This window comes from Thunnus thynnus, chromosome 7 (genome assembly GCF_963924715.1).
Source record: "Thunnus thynnus chromosome 7, fThuThy2.1, whole genome shotgun sequence".
NCBI classification, from domain to species: Eukaryota; Metazoa; Chordata; class Actinopteri; order Scombriformes; family Scombridae; genus Thunnus; species Thunnus thynnus.
The window spans coordinates 14,532,143-14,551,657 of NC_089523.1; the positions used below are offsets into that span (position 1 = coordinate 14,532,143).

The 19,515-nt window shown below is 39.8% G+C and overlaps 1 protein-coding gene across 2 annotated transcripts in view; it reads right to left on the minus strand.

The window, feature by feature from the left end:
* Positions 1-890: 890 nt before the first annotated feature.
* Positions 891-19,515, minus strand: part of LOC137185950 (cGMP-dependent 3',5'-cyclic phosphodiesterase) — a 168,881-nt gene continuing 150,256 nt past the window's right edge. For both annotated transcript variants that reach the window (XM_067594512.1, XM_067594513.1), the window contains exons 10-31: positions 19,271-19,345; positions 18,935-18,976; positions 18,057-18,125; positions 17,831-17,961; positions 15,041-15,152; positions 14,889-14,928; positions 14,280-14,343; positions 13,898-13,979; positions 13,333-13,507; positions 12,414-12,526; positions 10,746-10,823; positions 10,515-10,637; positions 10,325-10,395; positions 9,850-9,972; positions 9,642-9,729; positions 9,043-9,090; positions 8,574-8,648; positions 8,376-8,475; positions 7,026-7,138; positions 5,657-5,695; positions 5,411-5,517; positions 891-4,400 (exon numbers count right to left, since the gene is read on the minus strand). In XM_067594512.1, the coding sequence (XP_067450613.1) occupies positions 4,166-4,400; positions 5,411-5,517; positions 5,657-5,695; positions 7,026-7,138; positions 8,376-8,475; positions 8,574-8,648; positions 9,043-9,090; positions 9,642-9,729; positions 9,850-9,972; positions 10,325-10,395; positions 10,515-10,637; positions 10,746-10,823; positions 12,414-12,526; positions 13,333-13,507; positions 13,898-13,979; positions 14,280-14,343; positions 14,889-14,928; positions 15,041-15,152; positions 17,831-17,961; positions 18,057-18,125; positions 18,935-18,976; positions 19,271-19,345 (2,103 nt within the window). In that variant the 3' untranslated portion in view covers positions 891-4,165. The remainder of the gene's footprint in view (positions 4,401-5,410; positions 5,518-5,656; positions 5,696-7,025; positions 7,139-8,375; positions 8,476-8,573; positions 8,649-9,042; positions 9,091-9,641; positions 9,730-9,849; positions 9,973-10,324; positions 10,396-10,514; positions 10,638-10,745; positions 10,824-12,413; positions 12,527-13,332; positions 13,508-13,897; positions 13,980-14,279; positions 14,344-14,888; positions 14,929-15,040; positions 15,153-17,830; positions 17,962-18,056; positions 18,126-18,934; positions 18,977-19,270; positions 19,346-19,515) is intronic.

Genomic DNA, 19,515 nt, shown 5'->3' on the forward strand with positions numbered 1-19,515 from the left:
AAACGAGATGGTCAAATTCTGTTGTGACTGCATTATTTGGTGTTTTTACTGATGTGGTATGCACCCTGATGAACTCAAAGATTTATTTATACTTTTCCTCTTCTCAAATTCATAAATCAAGTGTTACTGCCACATATAATTCATATGTTTTCTTACAAACTGAAATACCTCCAATCAGATTTTGATTGCGATGTCAAATTTAATGCTTTCAAATGTCATGGCTTACCTAACTTTGAATTTCTCACCCTCATAACTGTAATATATTTTGTTTTCAGCAAAGTTCGTCGTGCTTTATTTAGTAGGGAGTAAATTGATTAAATCCAAAGTATCTGTGAAAAAACACCATTTTAAACACACTATCAACTGAAGAGCCTACGAATTTTGCCCTCATCAAATTAAATTATATTAAATTAAATGATGCATATTCCCAAAACAAATTTCTGTTAAATCAAATCAGGCAGCAGTTTGGTGCTTTCTGGAGCTCTTAACAAAATATAATTTGGGTATGCGTTCACTGGAGCCTCAGACTAATAAAAGCTGTAGATATTGTACAAGGAAGTTTTGATATTTTTACTTCAAGTACATGCAGAGTGTAGAGAGAGGAGACAGTGCTGGTTGCTGTTTGAAGGAGTGAGTAGCAGCACGTAGTAGATTTTTGCCCCCGGGGCCCCCAGTGTGTTAACTTGGCCATGCTTATACAGCATCAGCATGTCGGACGGCTGATGGGATCAAGGCAGATGCCACTATGATGACTAAATCAGTGTCACAGAGCCCTGTGTCACCTGATCTAAGTACACAGCTCCAGAGCTGTTTCTAGGCAACCAAGTAAAATTTCATGGTGGGTTTTCAGTGAATGCTGTGTGGTGCACATTTAGAGAGAGCAGTCAAGACGCTTTTCACCAGATTTATTCCAAGAAAGAAAAAAAAAAAAAAAATCTAAATTTCATCCATTTGTCTTCTTCTCTAAAATGTCCTTGTTCATTACAGCTGAAGAAGAAAGAGACCACCAGCACTCAGAACTCAACAAAACAAATAATTAACAGATGACTGGGTTTAGTCCTCAGTTATAAGTATCATTTATACATTTCAGATTAGATTGGGTTCTTATTTGTGGTAGTGTATCATATGTATATCTTAAATACACATATAGTTTCCTTTCATCGCCTCTGTCTAAAAGTCTAAGCTTGGAGTTGTTCAAAAATGAAAAAAAAAAGAGAGAGAACAAGATGCAACCACTTTAAATACATTACAGAATTGAAATACTTCCCATTGTAATAATGACAGACAATCAAGTAACATTTTCTTTCAAAACTTTGATATTTACAGCAATTATACTTTTGCCACTTTTTAACAATTATGTCACAGGTGATCATTACAATGACATAACATCACAGGTTAGAGTCCCGCTGCTCTGTGATGATGGGGAAATAGATTGGGTTTGTACTTCCTGGATGAGCCGCAGAACCGTTTCAGAACCGGCGGTAAAGTTTTACATGAAGTCAGCCCTCGTCGTCACTCCTCCAACATTAGAGAATGAAAAAATGTTTGGAGGTGTGCCTGTTTTTCACTTTGCAGCTCAGCCAGGAAGTAGAAAATGTTTGCTTGGCACATACAGCCATGACTTTCTAAAACAAACATAAAGGGACAGATACACACTCAGAATAGAAAACCGTCCTAGGTCTGAACTCTCTGAAGCATTTCAGGATTAGTCCGCTGATTTTTTTTCAGTGGTAACATCACAATCTAACTCTGAAATGCCTTTGGGACCTCAGACCTAAAGTAATAATTTAACAAGAGGCATAGGTATTTACATAGGAATCTATGCAACATCACAGAGGCAGACACTTCATATTGCACATGAAAAAGGCAGGTACATATGAAATAGTGGCTTAAAAACAAAAAAATGGGAAACCACGTGTGAGAGAAAGAGCCTTTGAGAGAGAGAGAGAGAGAGAGATGCTCTTCTACAAACACATCTGTATGCCATTTGAAAACTTTACAGTAGAAAATATTCAGACCAAGGCAGATCAAACGATTTCATCCAGTCGTGCTAATGCATATCCCAATGTAGGTAACACATACATCAATCCGCTTTGGCCAACCAATTAACCTTCCTCTCTAATGCACCCTCATGAGACACTCTCAAAGAAAAAATATATATTTAAATCCTCTGATTGCAATATTTTTGCTTTCATCTACCTTCGCTGTCATTATCAGGGCCGCACAAGAGGGCAAACGATTGAAGAGACTCTAGCAGATCACTTGAGGTTTGTTTGTTTGGTGTAGCCAGCTTTGTGAAGACTGGTTATACCAAACATTTGTCTCTTGATCTTAATCCAACTACCTCCACTCCGTTCTCTCTCTCGCTCTTATCTACACACCCACACGTCCATCCACTCATTCGCTCACTAACTCTCCCCCGTCAACATGCAGCCTACGTACATTTTTGTCCATTACAGAGAGTTTAGCATCATCTAACTATTCAGTGGTCATCTTACACTAACACCGCAGCATTTCCTATTTAAAATAAGGTAAAACTGAATATGGCATATTTTAACACAAAACCCCACGGTCCCAAAACGAGGCACAATCTGAGAACTTCATTCTAATTTCCTTTGGGATACAACAACTGTTGATGCTTTCAGGAAAGAGTCATTTCTATGATGGCTACATCTTTAGTCCCTTTTTTAAAAAATAATTTCCAGGTGCATTGAGAACTAACATAAAATGTGTCTGCCTGTAACGTCCACTGGTGGCTGTATAGATAACTTAAACTAGAAAGGAGTGAAAAGACATGACATCTGAGGTCTTCACATAGGTATTTCACAAATATACATCTTCTGGGCATGGTGATCATTCAGTCAACACATTGATACTCAAACTATGTCTATAACAAATATACAACATACATACTAAACAGACTCTTTATTTCAATTTCCATATATTAAAAGCTCTAAGAAAGGCAGCAAAGATGCGCAATAAGGCAGATCCATATGACACACTCAATGACACACTCCATATAACACGCTCTACTCTGGCACATTTACACAACAGATGAGACGGATCTTTTAAAGGGCTTCGGTTGCTCTCTATCTAAAGTGTTTTTTATGAGGAAATCAATTAACTCAAAAGTAAGGTTGAAAATTGCAAGAGATGGCAGGAAAAATAAATTGAGGATGGGTTTTATGTCATGAGTGGGCTTTGTGTGAGGTGTAGATGCACAAAGTGTGTGTGTGTTTTTTTTAATGTTTTCTACATGGAGTGGGGGTGTTATGGCCAGGGATCTGTGACTCTGCAAGTGATCAGTGATTGTCAAATTGTCCCTTAAATCCCCCAAAATGAGGAAAAGTGAATCGATGATCACATGAAAGTTAAAATGTTGTCTGAGCAAATAAACAAATGCTCTCTTCTACAACTACATGGTCATGGATGAATTAAATATATACTTTGAAGAGCGGAATACAAAAACCTTTTCCGATGGTATAAAAATGGACTGCATTAATTTGTTAGCCATGGAGAAATCAACACTGACGCAGATAAAAGGAATAATACATGAGGTGTCCATATAGCATGCATTCATAAGCATCAGGTGAGGGACTATGGCAGCTGCTTGTGTGTGAACAAAGCTAAGCCATTTAAATCAATATAAGCTATTATGAAACATTTTACTCAAAGTATAGCACTTATCTCACTGTTACATGTTGAAGTAGTCTTTTCCATAAGAATGAATAGTTTTTTTTCCTGTCTTGTGTGTCTAAACACAATGTGCATGTACATAATGTGTGTCAGTGTGTGTGTGTGTGTTTTTACAACATTAATCAGGATCAGTACTGTATGAATGAACTTGTGACTTGTGGTAAAAACTTATTTTTCCAGTGTAGCTGCTGAAAAAGATAAAGTCACCACCTTCTGCTTTCCTGAACTGGAGACACAAGCAACAAGTAGCATCTAATCACTGAACCGGCTCAGATGGATCCACTTGTTTCAAATCACTTGTCGGATTCAATCAGTGTGAAACTTTGTCCTGTTCATTCTGCATGGCTGCTAAGCATCTAAGTGATTGACAGCAGAGAGAGACCCCCTCCCTCTTAGGTCGCTAAAAAGGTATCCTCAGCCTCTTATTGGACCACAGAAAACTTCAGGAATCGTCGACAGGCCGCTGTTGTCACTGACCCTTCCCTCCTTCGGCATCATCAAGGCAACCGTTGAGGCAGTGGTCGTCACTCCCGAAAGCGCCCTGGGACTGCAGTAGCTCATATTCCTGGTCCAGGAAGTCTAGGCTGTTGTTGCTAGGCAACCCCCGGATGGTGAACTTGTGGGACACTTTGGTCCACTGCTCTCGATTTGCCGCCACTCTCTCGTACAGCTCAGTGGCCCCAGGAAACAGTTCAGATAGCAGCCTGACAGAACAGAGGGAAGTGGTGGCACATGAATTAAAGATGACCCTGTTTATTATTGTAATAGCGTACTTTGTGAAGTGAGGCTTCTGCATGATTATTTTACATAAGAGGATTTTCATTGTCCCAGTTTGGGAATTTGCTGATTTTTTTCAGTCCTAAATAAAAAGGTGTAGATGATAATTTCATTACATATTCTTTGGACTTCAGTTATTCTAATGTAATGTCTTGCATGTCTTATTTTCAAGTATGTTATATCATATCTACTTTTAACACAGCAGGACAGACATATTAATAAGACATATTATCACACTATAAAGTCAATATGGTGAACTTGTTGGAAGACAGTTGCCTATTTACACATCCAGCAGACACTGAGCAACATTAGCTTTCATTTGGAGTCATGTGCCATCTGACTAATGTGAGTCATATTCACGCTCCTTTTTGCTCTGTTTTGCTCTCTGCCAACTCCTGAGGGAAATATCTGTCTCTTTAGCTGATAAATACTCCACTATGTTCACCAGCTAGTCACAAATTTTGTCTGTCTGCCAATTGGTGCTGGGTAGGTAGCGTACAGTGAGCTTTATCAGAGCTTTCGCACTGACAACAGCAGACTGCTGCCACTGGAAACGACACTGATGAGACTGAATCAAACAAATCAAAGGTGCCAGTTCTCTACAGATGAGGGGAACTGTAGAGTTGGGTCTCTATGGGTTTCTCATTACATCACATTATTAGTTGCATGATCCATTTTTAATATGAAAAAAAATGATTAAAACAACTTTAAATAATTAAAAACAGAATATGCTGAATAAAATGTAAATTCAGTTCTATATTTTTGTGAGATTCCTCCTTGACTATTTTCAACTTGGTAGCAATATGCTAAATTAAATTTGTTTGTCTGCGTGTAATACTTTTCATGTGGGGACTGATTACAATCGTAGTCACAAAGTGATCTGTGTTTAAAGGATCCAGGGTTGAGAGGATGTGATGTATCAGCTTTCGGTACGCACTTGTAAATGGGCATGGCGATATGTTCCATGAAGCTGATCTGTAGCTCTGGGATGTACGCTTTCTCTCTGTCCATCATCTCACTGGGTCTGTTCCCCATGGCTTTTTCCTGCACACACACACACACACACACACGATACAGACAGACATGAGTAATGAGTTCACTATTGTGTAAAATGACACAGACTTCCTCCACTTGCTGAATAATTTCACATTTCATTTAACAGCCGGTACACAATGACACATACCAGATCTCCTTGAGAGAAGAACTCTTTATAAATCAGCTCCTGTTGATACACAGAGACGGACATCTGTTACTGTTCACATGGTTTCATATTCATAGTTACATTTACATTTATGTGATGTCACCAATCACGTCACATGTCTAAAGTATTAAGCAACAAGCATTAAACTGGAATACTCCTTTAATGACTGAGATATAAACTCTGACATTTTTGGGAACCAGGTGTCAGGTTAGAAGTTTGAATTCAAAAGTAATTTAACTCTAAAATGAGCATAAACCGATTTAAAAATAAAATATCACAAGCCACTAAGCCTCAGGTTAGACACTCATGCATCACTAGTGCATTAAAGTCTGAGTTTTTGGCTTCAGGGGAGAGTTGCTCATATCTGAAATTATTTATGGGACTATGCTGAATCATGTCAATGCTGTAATCTGAGATTAAATGGCATTCCATTAAAGATCAAAATTTTTTTTTATATTATTGCCCTTGTGTATTCTGGCCAATGAAAAAAATGTACCAACTGAGACCTAATAAAGAAACCGTACCATAATTTCCTCCCCTGAATTAAACAGAAATGTGTTTTCAATTTTGGGAAGGAGGATTATATTGCATTCGCTGTAGGTGTTAGGTGTTTGGAGATTTAGGGTGTCGGATTTAGGACAAGGGTCAGGGGTTTGGTATTAAAAAGGGGGCAGACCAAGATTAAACATAATCCTATAATGGAGTGCAGTTCATTGAGTATCGTGAAATATAGACTGAAAGGTTGTTTCCTATTTACAGCTAAACATCTCATAATCTCTATTGTCCTAGAAATGGGTCACTTTTACTGTATAGTCACCAGGAGCTCCTAAATCTTTAGGAATGTATTGCTGAGCTGCTGTAATGCAGCGCTAGCAGCTCCTGTCGTCTGCTTCTTTCTACTGCATGTCAACTAACAGGAACAGTGTCTGTATTGTCTGAAACTATTAACATCATGTCAAACATTTCTGATCTTGTTTGGACTCTCCAGAAACTGATTTAAATATCTGGAGCAGAAACCATAATTACCACTATTGCTTCTATTACTGTAACATGTACCTCATTCTCATTACTAAGATTAATATTAACATTTATGTTGCCTTACAAGGCTAATTGTAATACCAGCGTAGTACATTTACATGATTTAATGCAGTATATTTGTTTAAACTGTAGCACAAACTCCATATCAGGCTGTTTACAGGAGTATGACCTAAATATCTATCTATGTAAGTGCTGTTACACCCTAAAATGTAAACCTGATATTCCCTTATGTGGTCACAAATGGATGTACAGTATATGCCAAACCATTAAATCAGAGTTAAGTCTTTTTAAGCCTTCATATATTTGAACTGACAGCAATCTTGCGTGTGGTCTTCCAGCCCTTAGTTTGGTCTGACAGGTCACATGACGTCATCAACAGGCACAGCAGCATGGAGCGGTGGGTTGTGCTTTTTGGATCGTATCCGTCTGAAGCACACGTGTACACACACACACACACACACACAAACAAATTACTTCTTTATCTAAACAGCATTTCAAACATGTATGTTTCTTTTAAACTATAGATAGAAGCCTTTTTGAAGATCTGAGCATAACTATTACTTAAATCACTAGACAAGAACTTCCCACCACCACTATATAAACTTCAGACTGAGATGTTTAACTGATTTGAAATCATTTTTATATTGTAGTCACTTATAGCTTTTTTAGTGTGCTGTAGATGTCCAGCCACAATGTGCTGATAGATAGTGATTGCCACAACTGGATGTGTATTTGGTTAAAGGAAATGATTTTCAATGGCATCTTGACACCAGATAGTTTCTATTCAATGTTTGCTTCAGTGATTTATGTCCAAGGTAATGACAAGGTACACACTCTATGGTGTGAAGCAGTTGCTAACTCATTGAGAGGTTTTTAATGTCCTTGAATTACTTGAACAGCTCAAAATTGATTCCACTAAGGAGACATCCACTCAGGATAACTTATAATTGGTTGCATTCAGGCATGACAAACCACTGGCCAGGAGGTTACAGCCAATTATATTACATAAAAGTGCAGTAAGCAACTTGAAAAGGGTAAATAGTCCAATAAAAGTAGAGGATTATTAAGAATGTCATTGATGAATAGCGAAAGTTTGACCTCAGAACTCTGCAAAATAAATCACGCTGGCTAAGAAGCAAGTCATCCTGCAGAGGAAATGGGTCGATAAATACACAATCCATGTACTTGTCGGTGATTATTAAGCCAGAGAATGGACATACACTATATGAGTTTACTTGTAATCAAGAAAGATCATCGCAAAATTATCAAAATGGTGAATTTTTAATTTACAACACAGTATGCTGTTAAAATTGTCTGTGTTTTATAAGGTTTGTCTGGGGAAATCAGGTTTTTCTAACCCTAATTACCTGACTTGAAAAGGAAAAGGAGAAAACAAAGGAACCCCAAAACACTGAATCCCAAATTGCTCCCGATGGTCATGCCAGCACCTTGCATGGTAGCTTGCTGTTATCGGTGCATGTGTGTGTGAGAGAGAGTGGGTGAATGACAGGTAAATTGTAAAGCACTTTGGATTAAAATGCGACAGAAATGCAGCTATTTACCATTTTACTAAGAAACCCTGTCCAGGGTTGTGAGTCAAAAGCAAAAGCACAGATCTTTGGTAATGCAGCTGTGCATACTGAGCTACTGGTACATAACATACCATCAGCCATCTTCTGCAAGTCCTTGAAAATGCGGAGGTGGTGAGCCAGGTCTGTAGCCAGAATGATGTCTCTCATCAAATCCAGCATGCGCTGGTAGTCCTAAGAAACAGCAGATAGCAGAATATAGTAAATTGGATTTAAAAGCGAGACAGTATGAAGACATCTGTAATGTGTACATGTCAGATTTTATGTCTCACCTTCCTGGAGAACTTCTCAAAGATGTTGCAGCCTTGAGTGTTCAGAATGGCGATGGCCTGGGCAAAGTGATGTCTCTGTCGATGGTAAATGTATGAAAACATTTAAAAAGGGTGCTTCAAAAAGGCTGTTGAGTCATGATGCAATGCAAAAAGCTAAGCAATTTAGATGCCACCCACTGCCTCCCACTGCTGCAAGGAATTCAAGTTTGATTTTGGCCACTAGGTGTCGTATTAGGACACAACAATATTAATAACTCACAGATAGTTAAGTTCATCAATTATGAAGGCAGAAACCAATATAACCTGAAATAATTGTACTTTCTTAGTCTACACAGTGTGTACTATTATATATGCATTAAGATTTATATAGGCACAAATCTCCCATGTTGTCTGAAAACATGGTTAAAGCTTTGTTAGGTTTCCAGTGAGCTCTCCCACATCGCTGTGATGTAACTGGTTGTGAGTTTACCTCCATCACAGATCCCTCTGAGCTGTAGAGAGCAGCCAGCACAGATTGCTGAAAATAAAAATCGACAGAGAAATGAAAAATGAAACACAATGCTTTTAGTGTACATGTCGTATTGATTCAAATTGAAACAACATCCTCCAATAAAATACACGGTCTCCTATTCAACTGTACATGTCGGCTCTAATATGAATCTTCAAACAGCAGAACAAATGATGAGCGACCTTTGCCGCATTGGCGTGTGTATCGTTTAGGTGCTGGAGGGTTATACATGATTAGAGTGGAACAGAGCAACATGCTTCCAATCACAATGACATCTTTTGTCTCATTGAGGCGAATCCACAGACGCAGAGATGCAACCCGACTCTGATATTGCTGACAAACAAAGCCTTGTTCTTACTGATGTACTCCATCATGAGCATCGAAAAGTCAATTTTTACTCTACATTTTTAAAGTGCAGGTGCAGCACTGCTCTACTCTACATGTCCAGAAGGTTTATTGTATTTATTTTAATATATTCTTCTCTCTTTTCTCCCTTTGCATCAATCCTGATGCTTCATCGTATGCCCTCTTACAAGGCAAAAGTATATCTGTGCTCTCACCGAGGCCACTTGGAAAGAATTGTTGGTGCCACGGTGGTCCAGGTCATGGCACATACAGGAGACAAAGAGAGCTAAAAGCTCTATATCCCTAAAATGAGAGAAGACAGTAGGATCATTTTAGCAACATAAACAACGCCAACATTAGATTCCTGAAGTCTTTATAAGTTAAAGCCATGAAGCTTAGAGGAGCAGAGTGTTGTATACTCACTCGAGGTAGTTGGACAGCCCTAGGTTTTTGTAGAGCAGGTAGCAGAAGTGTGAGACAGAGAAGGCGTGCATCCAGTTGTGGTACGGAGGGTCCCTGTAGCCTTTCTTCACCATCAGACAGAACCTGTCACCAAGACAACAGTTTATCTACAACTCAACACGTCGCAAGTGACACATGTAGTCTAAAGGTGCTACATTATGGTGATGAAGTGTTGCTAACTTCCACCACAACCCATCTATGATAAAAGAATAATTTTGAACTATAATTTTCCATTATACTGATCAATCCTGACCAAAATCTGGTCAGATGAAAAAGCTACTTATGTCTCACTTGCCAGGGTTTGGTTCTGTGTCTTATAGTCAAATAGGACAAGTGGAAATTTAAAAAGTCAACCTCAGAAGCACTATAGTGAAGGACACACACATACACACACAGGGTCTTATATTCAGTACATGGATTAATGGAGTTGTCAGACCTGGCGAGAGTGTGCAGGTCGATCTTGTACGTGTTGATGAAACCCATGTCTTCAAACATGCTGAGGACGCACTGCAAACACACACAAACAGGATCGGTTACATCAGTTATGATTTTGTGTTTTCTTTTGTCTTTTCCGCTCTGTTCTCTTCTCACTTTTGCTCTTCCTCACCCCTCCCCCTCTTCCTTACCATGGGCGTGGTGTCATCGGGCAGGGAGCGCGGCGTGTACGTGAACTCGGCAAAGCAAGGGTGGATCTCCTTCACCGGTTCGATGCCTGTCACCAGCAGCTTAGACACCTCTTCCTCTGAAACCTGGAACATACACATACTGAATGATATTGAGTAAATAATATTGACGTTGCCATTAAAAACAATACATCTGTGAGTGAGAGTGACTGAGACGTGCAAATATGGATTTACCTTCATATGGTACTTCATCATTTCATTGGCCAGGTGGGATCTGAACTGAGCTTCATGGACTTTCTTGTAGAGCAGAGACTACAGAAACGAGACAATATAACAGTTAGAAACATGTACTTTACTGAGTATTTTAACTATTATTGTCATAGATGGACACATGATGAGTTACGGTTCAGCATCACCAAGAAACATGGCCTTGAACAAAATCCAACATTTTCTTGTTTTTCTTTTTTTTTTCCTTTTGACTCTTGCAAAGATTGTTGTTGTGGACTCACATTGTGTTTGATCTTTCACACCCATAAGGAGATTGATTTTAAAGTGAGGTAAACTGTTTTTTGTAACAACAGTTCCAGAAAATTGAGTCCCAGCACCAGTCCCAAACTTTGCCTCCTGCCTATTTTCAGTCATCCAGCTGAGTCCATTTTTGCAAAATCTGCTTGGGTACGTACTTCTGTATGTGCGTATGTTCATCTCATATCATCTTATCTCAATATCAAATCCAAAATTCATGATTGTGAGGTGTACTCTAATTTTCAGAGGGCTTTTCCCACTATCAAAGCCTCGTGGCCACTGTACAAAACAATATAACTCAAACTGAACGCTGCCAACATTTCAGCGCATGAGGGAGTTTCTCTTTACAACGCACAGCATACACACACAGTGAGCAGTGATTAATAATGCATTTGGTCATGTTTAAATGATTTATGAGCTACCTAGAAGGCAATTATTTTCCCAATCAAATATCTTTATAGTTTGTAGATAAACTATCGAGTACCTGCAGTCATTCAAAGGTCAGACTCTACAAGAGCTACTTAGTATGAAGGTGAATCGGAAATGCTGAATAAAACATCGTCACAGCTGTACTTTTGTGACTAAGTCTGTGCCTCAAATTAATATAATGTTATCTGGCACATTATGTAAAATCTTTTATACAGAAAACCTGCCATTATCAATACTGTCTCTGCAAACATACAACTGTCAATTATTGATTACATTTTTTTAAAATTCAATAACTCTAGGGGCTGCAATGAAGAGACATACGACAACAAAGTTTGATCATCACTAACATTTTGACAAAACTGTTGTATAGCAGAACTGAGGTTATTGCTGATAGACTTGTGAAGTATTGGAAAAAGTAATCTGTAATCTCTTTATCCTTTCTCCGATCAGCATTACTATCACAAACGTCTTCATCATCATCTCAGTAAGCATCATAGAGTAGTTCAGCTGAATGTGTGTTAATGGCTTTGCAGCAGCCTTACAATGCCCATGCACTACACCATACAGTAAAAGCTACTCAGTTCCATCATGGACCGCATCGCTTTAAATTTCCCTTGAGACTTTTGCTCTACTCTACTCTGTCTTGACTGTGCATTTTGCTTCCACTGAACTGATCCCATTTTGCAAGACAGACATCGATCTTTTCAGTGGCACTAAGTACAGACCTACAACTCTGTTTTAAGGAGTAAGATACTCCTAATGATGGATAGACTATAAGCGCCTTTCTTTCCAGCCAAATTAATCAAAGAGGATGAAGGTAAATTGAAATAACTTATGAGCTACTTTTAAAAGCAAGCTTCATTTTTAAGCTTGCAGTCGTGCTAATGATCAATGATGGTTTACAACGAGCCAGAGTGTATGCAGGTAAATGTGGGAGAAGAGACTTACATGGGCAATGCTGATACCACAGTAGATAGAGAAAGCTGTGGCCAGATCCTCATCAAAGCGGTTGAACCATGGCCCATTCATTTTATTCACCAACTCAGCCACGCCGATCACCTCTAGAGGAGAGAGAGCAAGAGAGGGATTTAAAGACAGAAAGATGGAGAGAGAAGAGGAGCGAGAAATTGACGGTGAGGCATTGAGGGAGGCAGTGGGTTGAGGAGGGTAACGAGGGCAGGATAGAGAAATGGACGAGCGAGACAAAGTTGATGATGAAGAAAAATGGAAAGAAGAAGATGAGAGTCAAGGACGGGAAAATGAGGTACAGAATGCAACAGTCAGAGGTGCAGAACAGACATTGAATCAAATAGGTCTGCTAGCTTAAATTTGTTTCACTCTGTAGCTGCACCTTATTGCACATAAAAAGATCTGAATTTTAACTCTCATAACTGTCTGAGCTTCAGTTTTCTACAGAGAGACAAATCTAAAGTTTCTCTACTTGGGCACACCAAGAAGTCAGGGGCACCGTTAAAAAGTGAGTTTTCTGTAAGTATAGAACAGATAGTTGAATCTCCAAAGTGCTCTCTAACATTTAGGCACAAGGATATGATGTAACATCTCTCTGTGCTATTCTGGGACAGCACCTGTGTAGAAAAGTAGCTTAGTTTTTAACAGGAAAAAGGAGGAGTAGGTATGTACTGTAGAGGATGATAATGTGGAGACAGTGAAATGAAAAGTCAATATTGGTCTTTATTTCATTATCAGTAACCTAGTTATTGCATTATCGGACATTACAGGGACAACTGGACGCCTCCAATTACAGACAGAAGAGTGATTCCTCTGCCTGTTTTAAAACTTGGTAGCTAATTGACTGTTGGTGGATATTATCAAAATGTTGGAGTTAAAGCAGTGTGTCTGTTCTTACCGTTGTTCTCATCTTTGATGGGGAAGCAGAGGATGTTTCGAGTCCTGAAGCCGGTGCTGTCGTCCACACCGCGGTAGAAAAGAGGATGGGAGTAAGCGTCTTTAATGTTCAGGATCTGACCTGTGGTCGCCACGTGACCTGCGATACCCTGATCTGCTGGGATGCGGAACTCCTTCTGTACTCATACACACAGATACACACAATTGCTTATGTCATCTGGAAACAGGATTAATTATTATTTGTTGTCATTTTTGCCTGCAGTTGATAGTTGACAGGAGAGACAGGAAATGTGAGGAGAGAGGAAAGATGACCAATCAGGGTGTGTTATTTCAGGTCTGGATGGGGTCTTTTGCTGCATGTCATTCCCCATTTCTCTCTCTTGTCATTTTCTGTCTGCATCTACTGTAAACTCTCTAATAAAGGCATAAAATGCCCCCAAAAATACTTGACAATGTCAGTATATACAACCAGAATCAAAGTGGTGAAGTGGTAAGCCACAGAGAAAAAACAACAGTAACAACAGATTTAAAGTGAGCATCTGTTTGTGAAAGCTTGTGTGTTGTACCTCTTCATCACTAACCACGCCCCCGTCAAACACCTTTGCCACCAACTCATGGCTGAGGCGATCCAGCAGGAACACTGAACAGCTGGAGAGCAGAGAGAGGGAGAGAGTTAGAGAGCGGGTTATAGAGGACGAACGAAAGCAAAGAAAATGAGAGCATTTTATCTCATTTCATCTCAGGTCATTTTGTAACTTTAATAAATGAGACAAGTCTGTTAAGGACAAATTGCCGAGATAGCCTTTGCAAATGGAGATAAAGACATTCACACTATACACACAGACACATATGCATGCTGCACACACACTCACTCTCTCAAACACACACACACACACACACACACACACACACTGAAACATCCCTTTGAAGATGAATCAGAGGGCTTACATCTCTGCACCGCTGAGGTTCCTGGCCTCCACTATAATTTCCTGTAACAGCACTGACACATCATCTGAAAGAATTAGAGAGAGAGAGAGAGAGAGAGGGAGAGAGGAAACGAGGGTGAGAGGAAATAAAAGGAAAACAGAGGAAATACAAGGAATACAGCAAAGCCCAGATAGACAGAGAGAGATCCCACCATGAGCACTGGTGGATCAGCTGCACAGGCTGATAAGAGCTTCTGTAATCAACAGTTCAGTACAGTGAGAGGCTATTTGCTTTTCCCATGGATCAATTGTTTTGTACCTGCAATCATGATGATTCATCAATGACTTATTCTACTGTTGCTGCTTACCGTTCTAGATAAGAATCGAAATGACTCTGTGTAATTACAGGATAGAGAGGTGGAGCCATCAATTTTAATGCCCTTTTGATTTTATGGTTATGATCCTGGGTGTAATCACTTTTAGGGTCGGTAATATCTCATTCAATTACGTGCACCATTCGTTTCATTAGGTGATCACTTAAATATCAGCCATTAATGCAAATTGTCCTGCAACGTTGCCTCTTAACAGAGACAGATAGACAGACAGACAGACAGAGAAAGGAAAAACTTACCCAAGTGTGTGAAGAGATTCTTGGCCACTTGTAAGAGCGCCTATGTGGAGAAACAGTGGACATGGAAAGCTTTTTAAATGGCAGCCTCATGTATACTTATGTATGCATACAGTGTGTGTGGATGTGTGTGTGTGTGTGTGCGTGTGCAATACCTGGCACTCCACTTTGAGCTTCTGTTCTTTCTGGAAGGCCAAAGTTGAAGTGAGAACTGTTGAAGTGTAGCAGAAACAGTGCTGGATGGCGTGCTCATCTGCCTCTGTGTGTCTGTGATGGAGAAGACACACACACACACACACACACACACACACACACACACACACACACACAGTTGAATGGTAAATATGAATTTCGGCAGAACTAATAGGCTGCTGTGGGATTTCGGTACAATGGATATTCATGATCGTGATAATCATAAATATTTTGCATGACCCTGCATTGCTATTAATACATTTCTAAGACACGCAAAGAAATTTAAAATGCATATTAAAACTCAATACAGATGAATAAAGAAGCACCTAGAATTGTGTGTAAATGAATATCAGAGGAAATTAATAGAACAAACCCTGGTTTTCTGCAGGTAATGACTGTGGCTGTCACTCTCCTTCCAAATAAAATTATGTGTGAACTCGACAGGGTTAAGCAGGCAAATGAAGACTGATGGATGGAATAATCTGCAGAGTTTCTGACCACAGTGATGACAGTAATTGCCTGCAGTTATCTCTTCTTGTCTACAGAGGGCAGTGGCACATTATTGTGTTGATGTGAGGAGCAAAGTACGGCTCCAGGACTCTCAGGAATCCTAGCAAAGGATGCAGGATTTGTACCCAGCCTGGAACAAGGCCTGGGGAGGGAACTAAAGTTCACTCTGACAATAGGTTCAAGTCATCTGTGACTGACATTAAGGAAAAAGTACACAGAGCAGAGGGCTTCAGTCTTGTACGTCAGGTTGGAGAATCGTTTTCTGTGTTATTAGCTAGAGAAAATAGTCTCCATTTCTGCAGTGAGAGTGAAAATCAGCAGGAGTGCGTTTCCAAAGACCAGTCAGACGCACACAGTGACACTTTCCTCAAAGAAACTGGTGTTTATGAGAAATAATGTGTATTTTGGTCTTGTGTATGCTGACGTAGCCTTTGCGTTGGCTGCAGTTTCTCAGAGGCACAGATAGAATGAGACCCTGTCTTTCTTCATTAATAAATCCATCAACCTATGACTACTCTGGCTTCGCTCACATTGCTGTAAACTTAAATATCAACACAAAATCTCATCCTGGGCTCGGTCTTATATATCATTGAGCTCCTAAAATTCTCATACTGCTATGATGGGGCAAATGTATTGTGAGATCATGATTTTTGTCATGTATTCATCATCTTTAGTATAATTCTGTTTCTTTTTGAGACTACTACTGTGCATTTTCAACCTGCTCTGCAGTAAAACAAGATTCACTGATGTTTCTGATGGTTTGTGTGTAGTGGTTTTTATCTTTTGGCACCTGGTTATGGCATCTAGTTATGGACTGGTTACTGATGGGCCCAAACATGCCCAGAGGCGGAATATGTTTTCATGCACCTGTGTCATGGGCTACAAGGCTAAATTATACTGTTTGGAGGCCAGGCATGCATGCAACTTCCAACAAACTCTGCATATGAATGCACAATCTATATGATGAGGGGAAGTATCTATGAGCTATACGGCTGTACTAAAATCTGGATGACTGTACTCTGAGCAAAGGGTAGATTTATCACATTTTATGCACAGTTGCTACCATAATCCTGTTGCTGTTACTATGGAAATGATATGCCAACTCTGTCATCAGTGCCACTGGCAGAGAGAGAAATTGTAGGACATGATCCTCTCTCATCTATCTTAGTCTTCAGAGAGAGAGCAAGTGTGCAGAAGATTGTATGAGACCACATACATGTGACATGTGTGTCTGAATCGGTGTAAATGTGCTTGTAGTTAGAATAAAATAATAAATAAAAGAGAGATAAAATACACAATCTCCCAACACTTTAACATGAGTAGATACATGTGCTTTCTGACAAAAAGAGGGTCAGAGATAGATAGATAGATAGATAGATAGATAGATAGATAGATAGATGTTAGCAGCAGATGACAAACAGATAAACACATTTCTTAAACACATAAAGACAGACAGATAGCTGGAGTGTTTTCACAGACTTCTGTATTCAGGAGATAGCAGCATTGCACCTCGCAGCACACACACACACACACACGCACACACACGCACGCACATACACACGCACACGCACGCACACACACACACGCACACACACACACACACACACACACACATACATACACACGCACACAGGCACACACACACACGCACATGCACACACACACACACACACACACACACAAATGCATGCCAAGACGTGGTGCCAAACCAGGCAGCCAAGCCACCCGCTGCTGTTAGACTCATGACCTGACTCCAGCTCATCACATAGCCATCTGCATGGTTACACACACACACACACACACGCACAAACAAGGTGACTTGACACAGTCTTCACTGTCATGGTATCCATTCATGAGGGGCTGTGCGGTAAATTCTGCTGGTTAGTGCCAGATTTCGGTGGAAATAGCAATAAAAAGTTGATGAGCCTGAGCTGTTGAGCTGGAGCGATCAGACTACCCATCCCAACATTAAGCCGCTGTCAGATAAATCTTTGAATCTATCATGAGTCAGCGCTTTAGGAATTAGGAAAAGCTAAATCATTTTAAAATATACTTCAGCAATAAGCCATCAGTGGCTAAGTTACAGTGAGTGTCTGTTTTCACCCTAAGAACTCAACTCTGCATGAAATGTTTCAGTGTGATCTTACAGTTTATGAGGCGTCAACTGTAAAGGTAAAACACACAAGGTTAACAACAGCTTACGGTATGAACACAGTCATTTGCATACATACATACATACATACCTCTGCCCACCCTGCTTGTTGAACGCGCACGCTAGTGCCACCACCTGACCGGTGGCCCTGCTCGCCACTGGGACACAGAGCATGGACGAGATCTCACAGCCCAACATACTGGACAGCTGTCTACGTTCCTCCTGAGAGGAAGAGAAGCACAGAAAGATAAGATCAATACACACACAGAACAAACAGACAAACACAGAGTGAGACAGATAGATAGATGTCTTCTTACAGCACTGATGTCCTGAAGAGTAATTGACTTCTTCTTCTCGACAACCTGACCAAAACGTCCAAACATCAGCTGCACAGAGGAGAGAAAAAAAAAGAAAAAGAAAGACAGGGTGAGTGAAAGTGAGGGATGCAAAGTGAAAAACAGTGTAATGAGGGCAACAGACAGGAAGAAAGCAGAATTGTTGAGTCCCTGGAGATTTTTTGGGGGGGATAAAATATATAAATAAAGGTTGTTTACTCTGAGTGAAGTCTATTACCTCCCTTGTTAAACTAGCACAAATAGCCCATCTAGACTGTGTTTTCTTATGCCCTAATATTTCTCTACACCAACTATTATCAAGATTTCATGCATCATTTAGCCTGGGGTGCACAGTCTATTCACACCATAATGGGAAACCTGTTTTAAAAAATGCTACATCTGCAACACAAGCAGGGACAGGAGACTTAAAGTGAGCCAAAGGAAGTGATTACTTCTCTTGCCCAAATTTCATAATTATAACCACTGCCAGGGATTATAAAAGATTACATGTGGGAAGTTTATTCTATCGTGTCAGTCAAAGAAACCTACATACAGGGGTGTAACGCTTGCATTAATGGTGTACTCTGTTAAAAATGAAAACAAACCTCCCTGAATTCAGGATGTTAGACTGACCCACAGCCCCCAGTGTAAGAAACAAATAAGTGCATAAACGAAGGAAAGAATGAAACCTATGAATGAGTAAATGTCGTGACTGAAGGCATGAAACAAATCAAGCACTACATATACGAGCAAACGACTTAACAGGGAGTAGTGATCACAAACAGACAAATAAATAAATAAAACTAAATGAAAAAATAAACTGATGAATATTTATATTAATAAATAACTGTTGGTCTCACCGGGAAGCTGATCTCCTCCTCTAGGACTTTGTCTCCAACTACCTAAAGGTCAAAGAGGTCAAAGGTCAAAGGTTATTCAAATGTCAGTCAAGTCATTGCTAAAAAAGATGGCATTTATATACTGTATGTGTGTGTGTGTGTGTGTGTGTGTGTGTGTGTGTGTGTGTGTGTGTTAGTGTTTATGGGGTAGGGAGAGAGATGAAGAGAAAAAGACAATTGGTGTGTTTGTGTGTGTTCTTTTTTTAAAACAAATGTGTATGACAGAGATAGAGAAGTGGAGAATTGTGTGTGTGTGTGCGTGTGTGTGTGTGTGTGTGTGTGTGTGTGTGTGTGTACCTGGCAGAAAAGCTGGTGGTTGTCCTCAGACACCAGCAGCAGACAACAACACTGCGACTGGGTCTGCTGCTGCAGCTGTAGAGACACACAAACACAATATCAGTCCTGAGATATAATCACAAAATGTCTTTGCATCAGACCTGGTCAGATTGTTTTTTAAAGCCTCAATTCAAGATTCTCTGGAGCGTGGCCTAGGTGTGAAGATAAGATTAGAGATCAGTGGACAATGTGGAGCAAGAATTCAA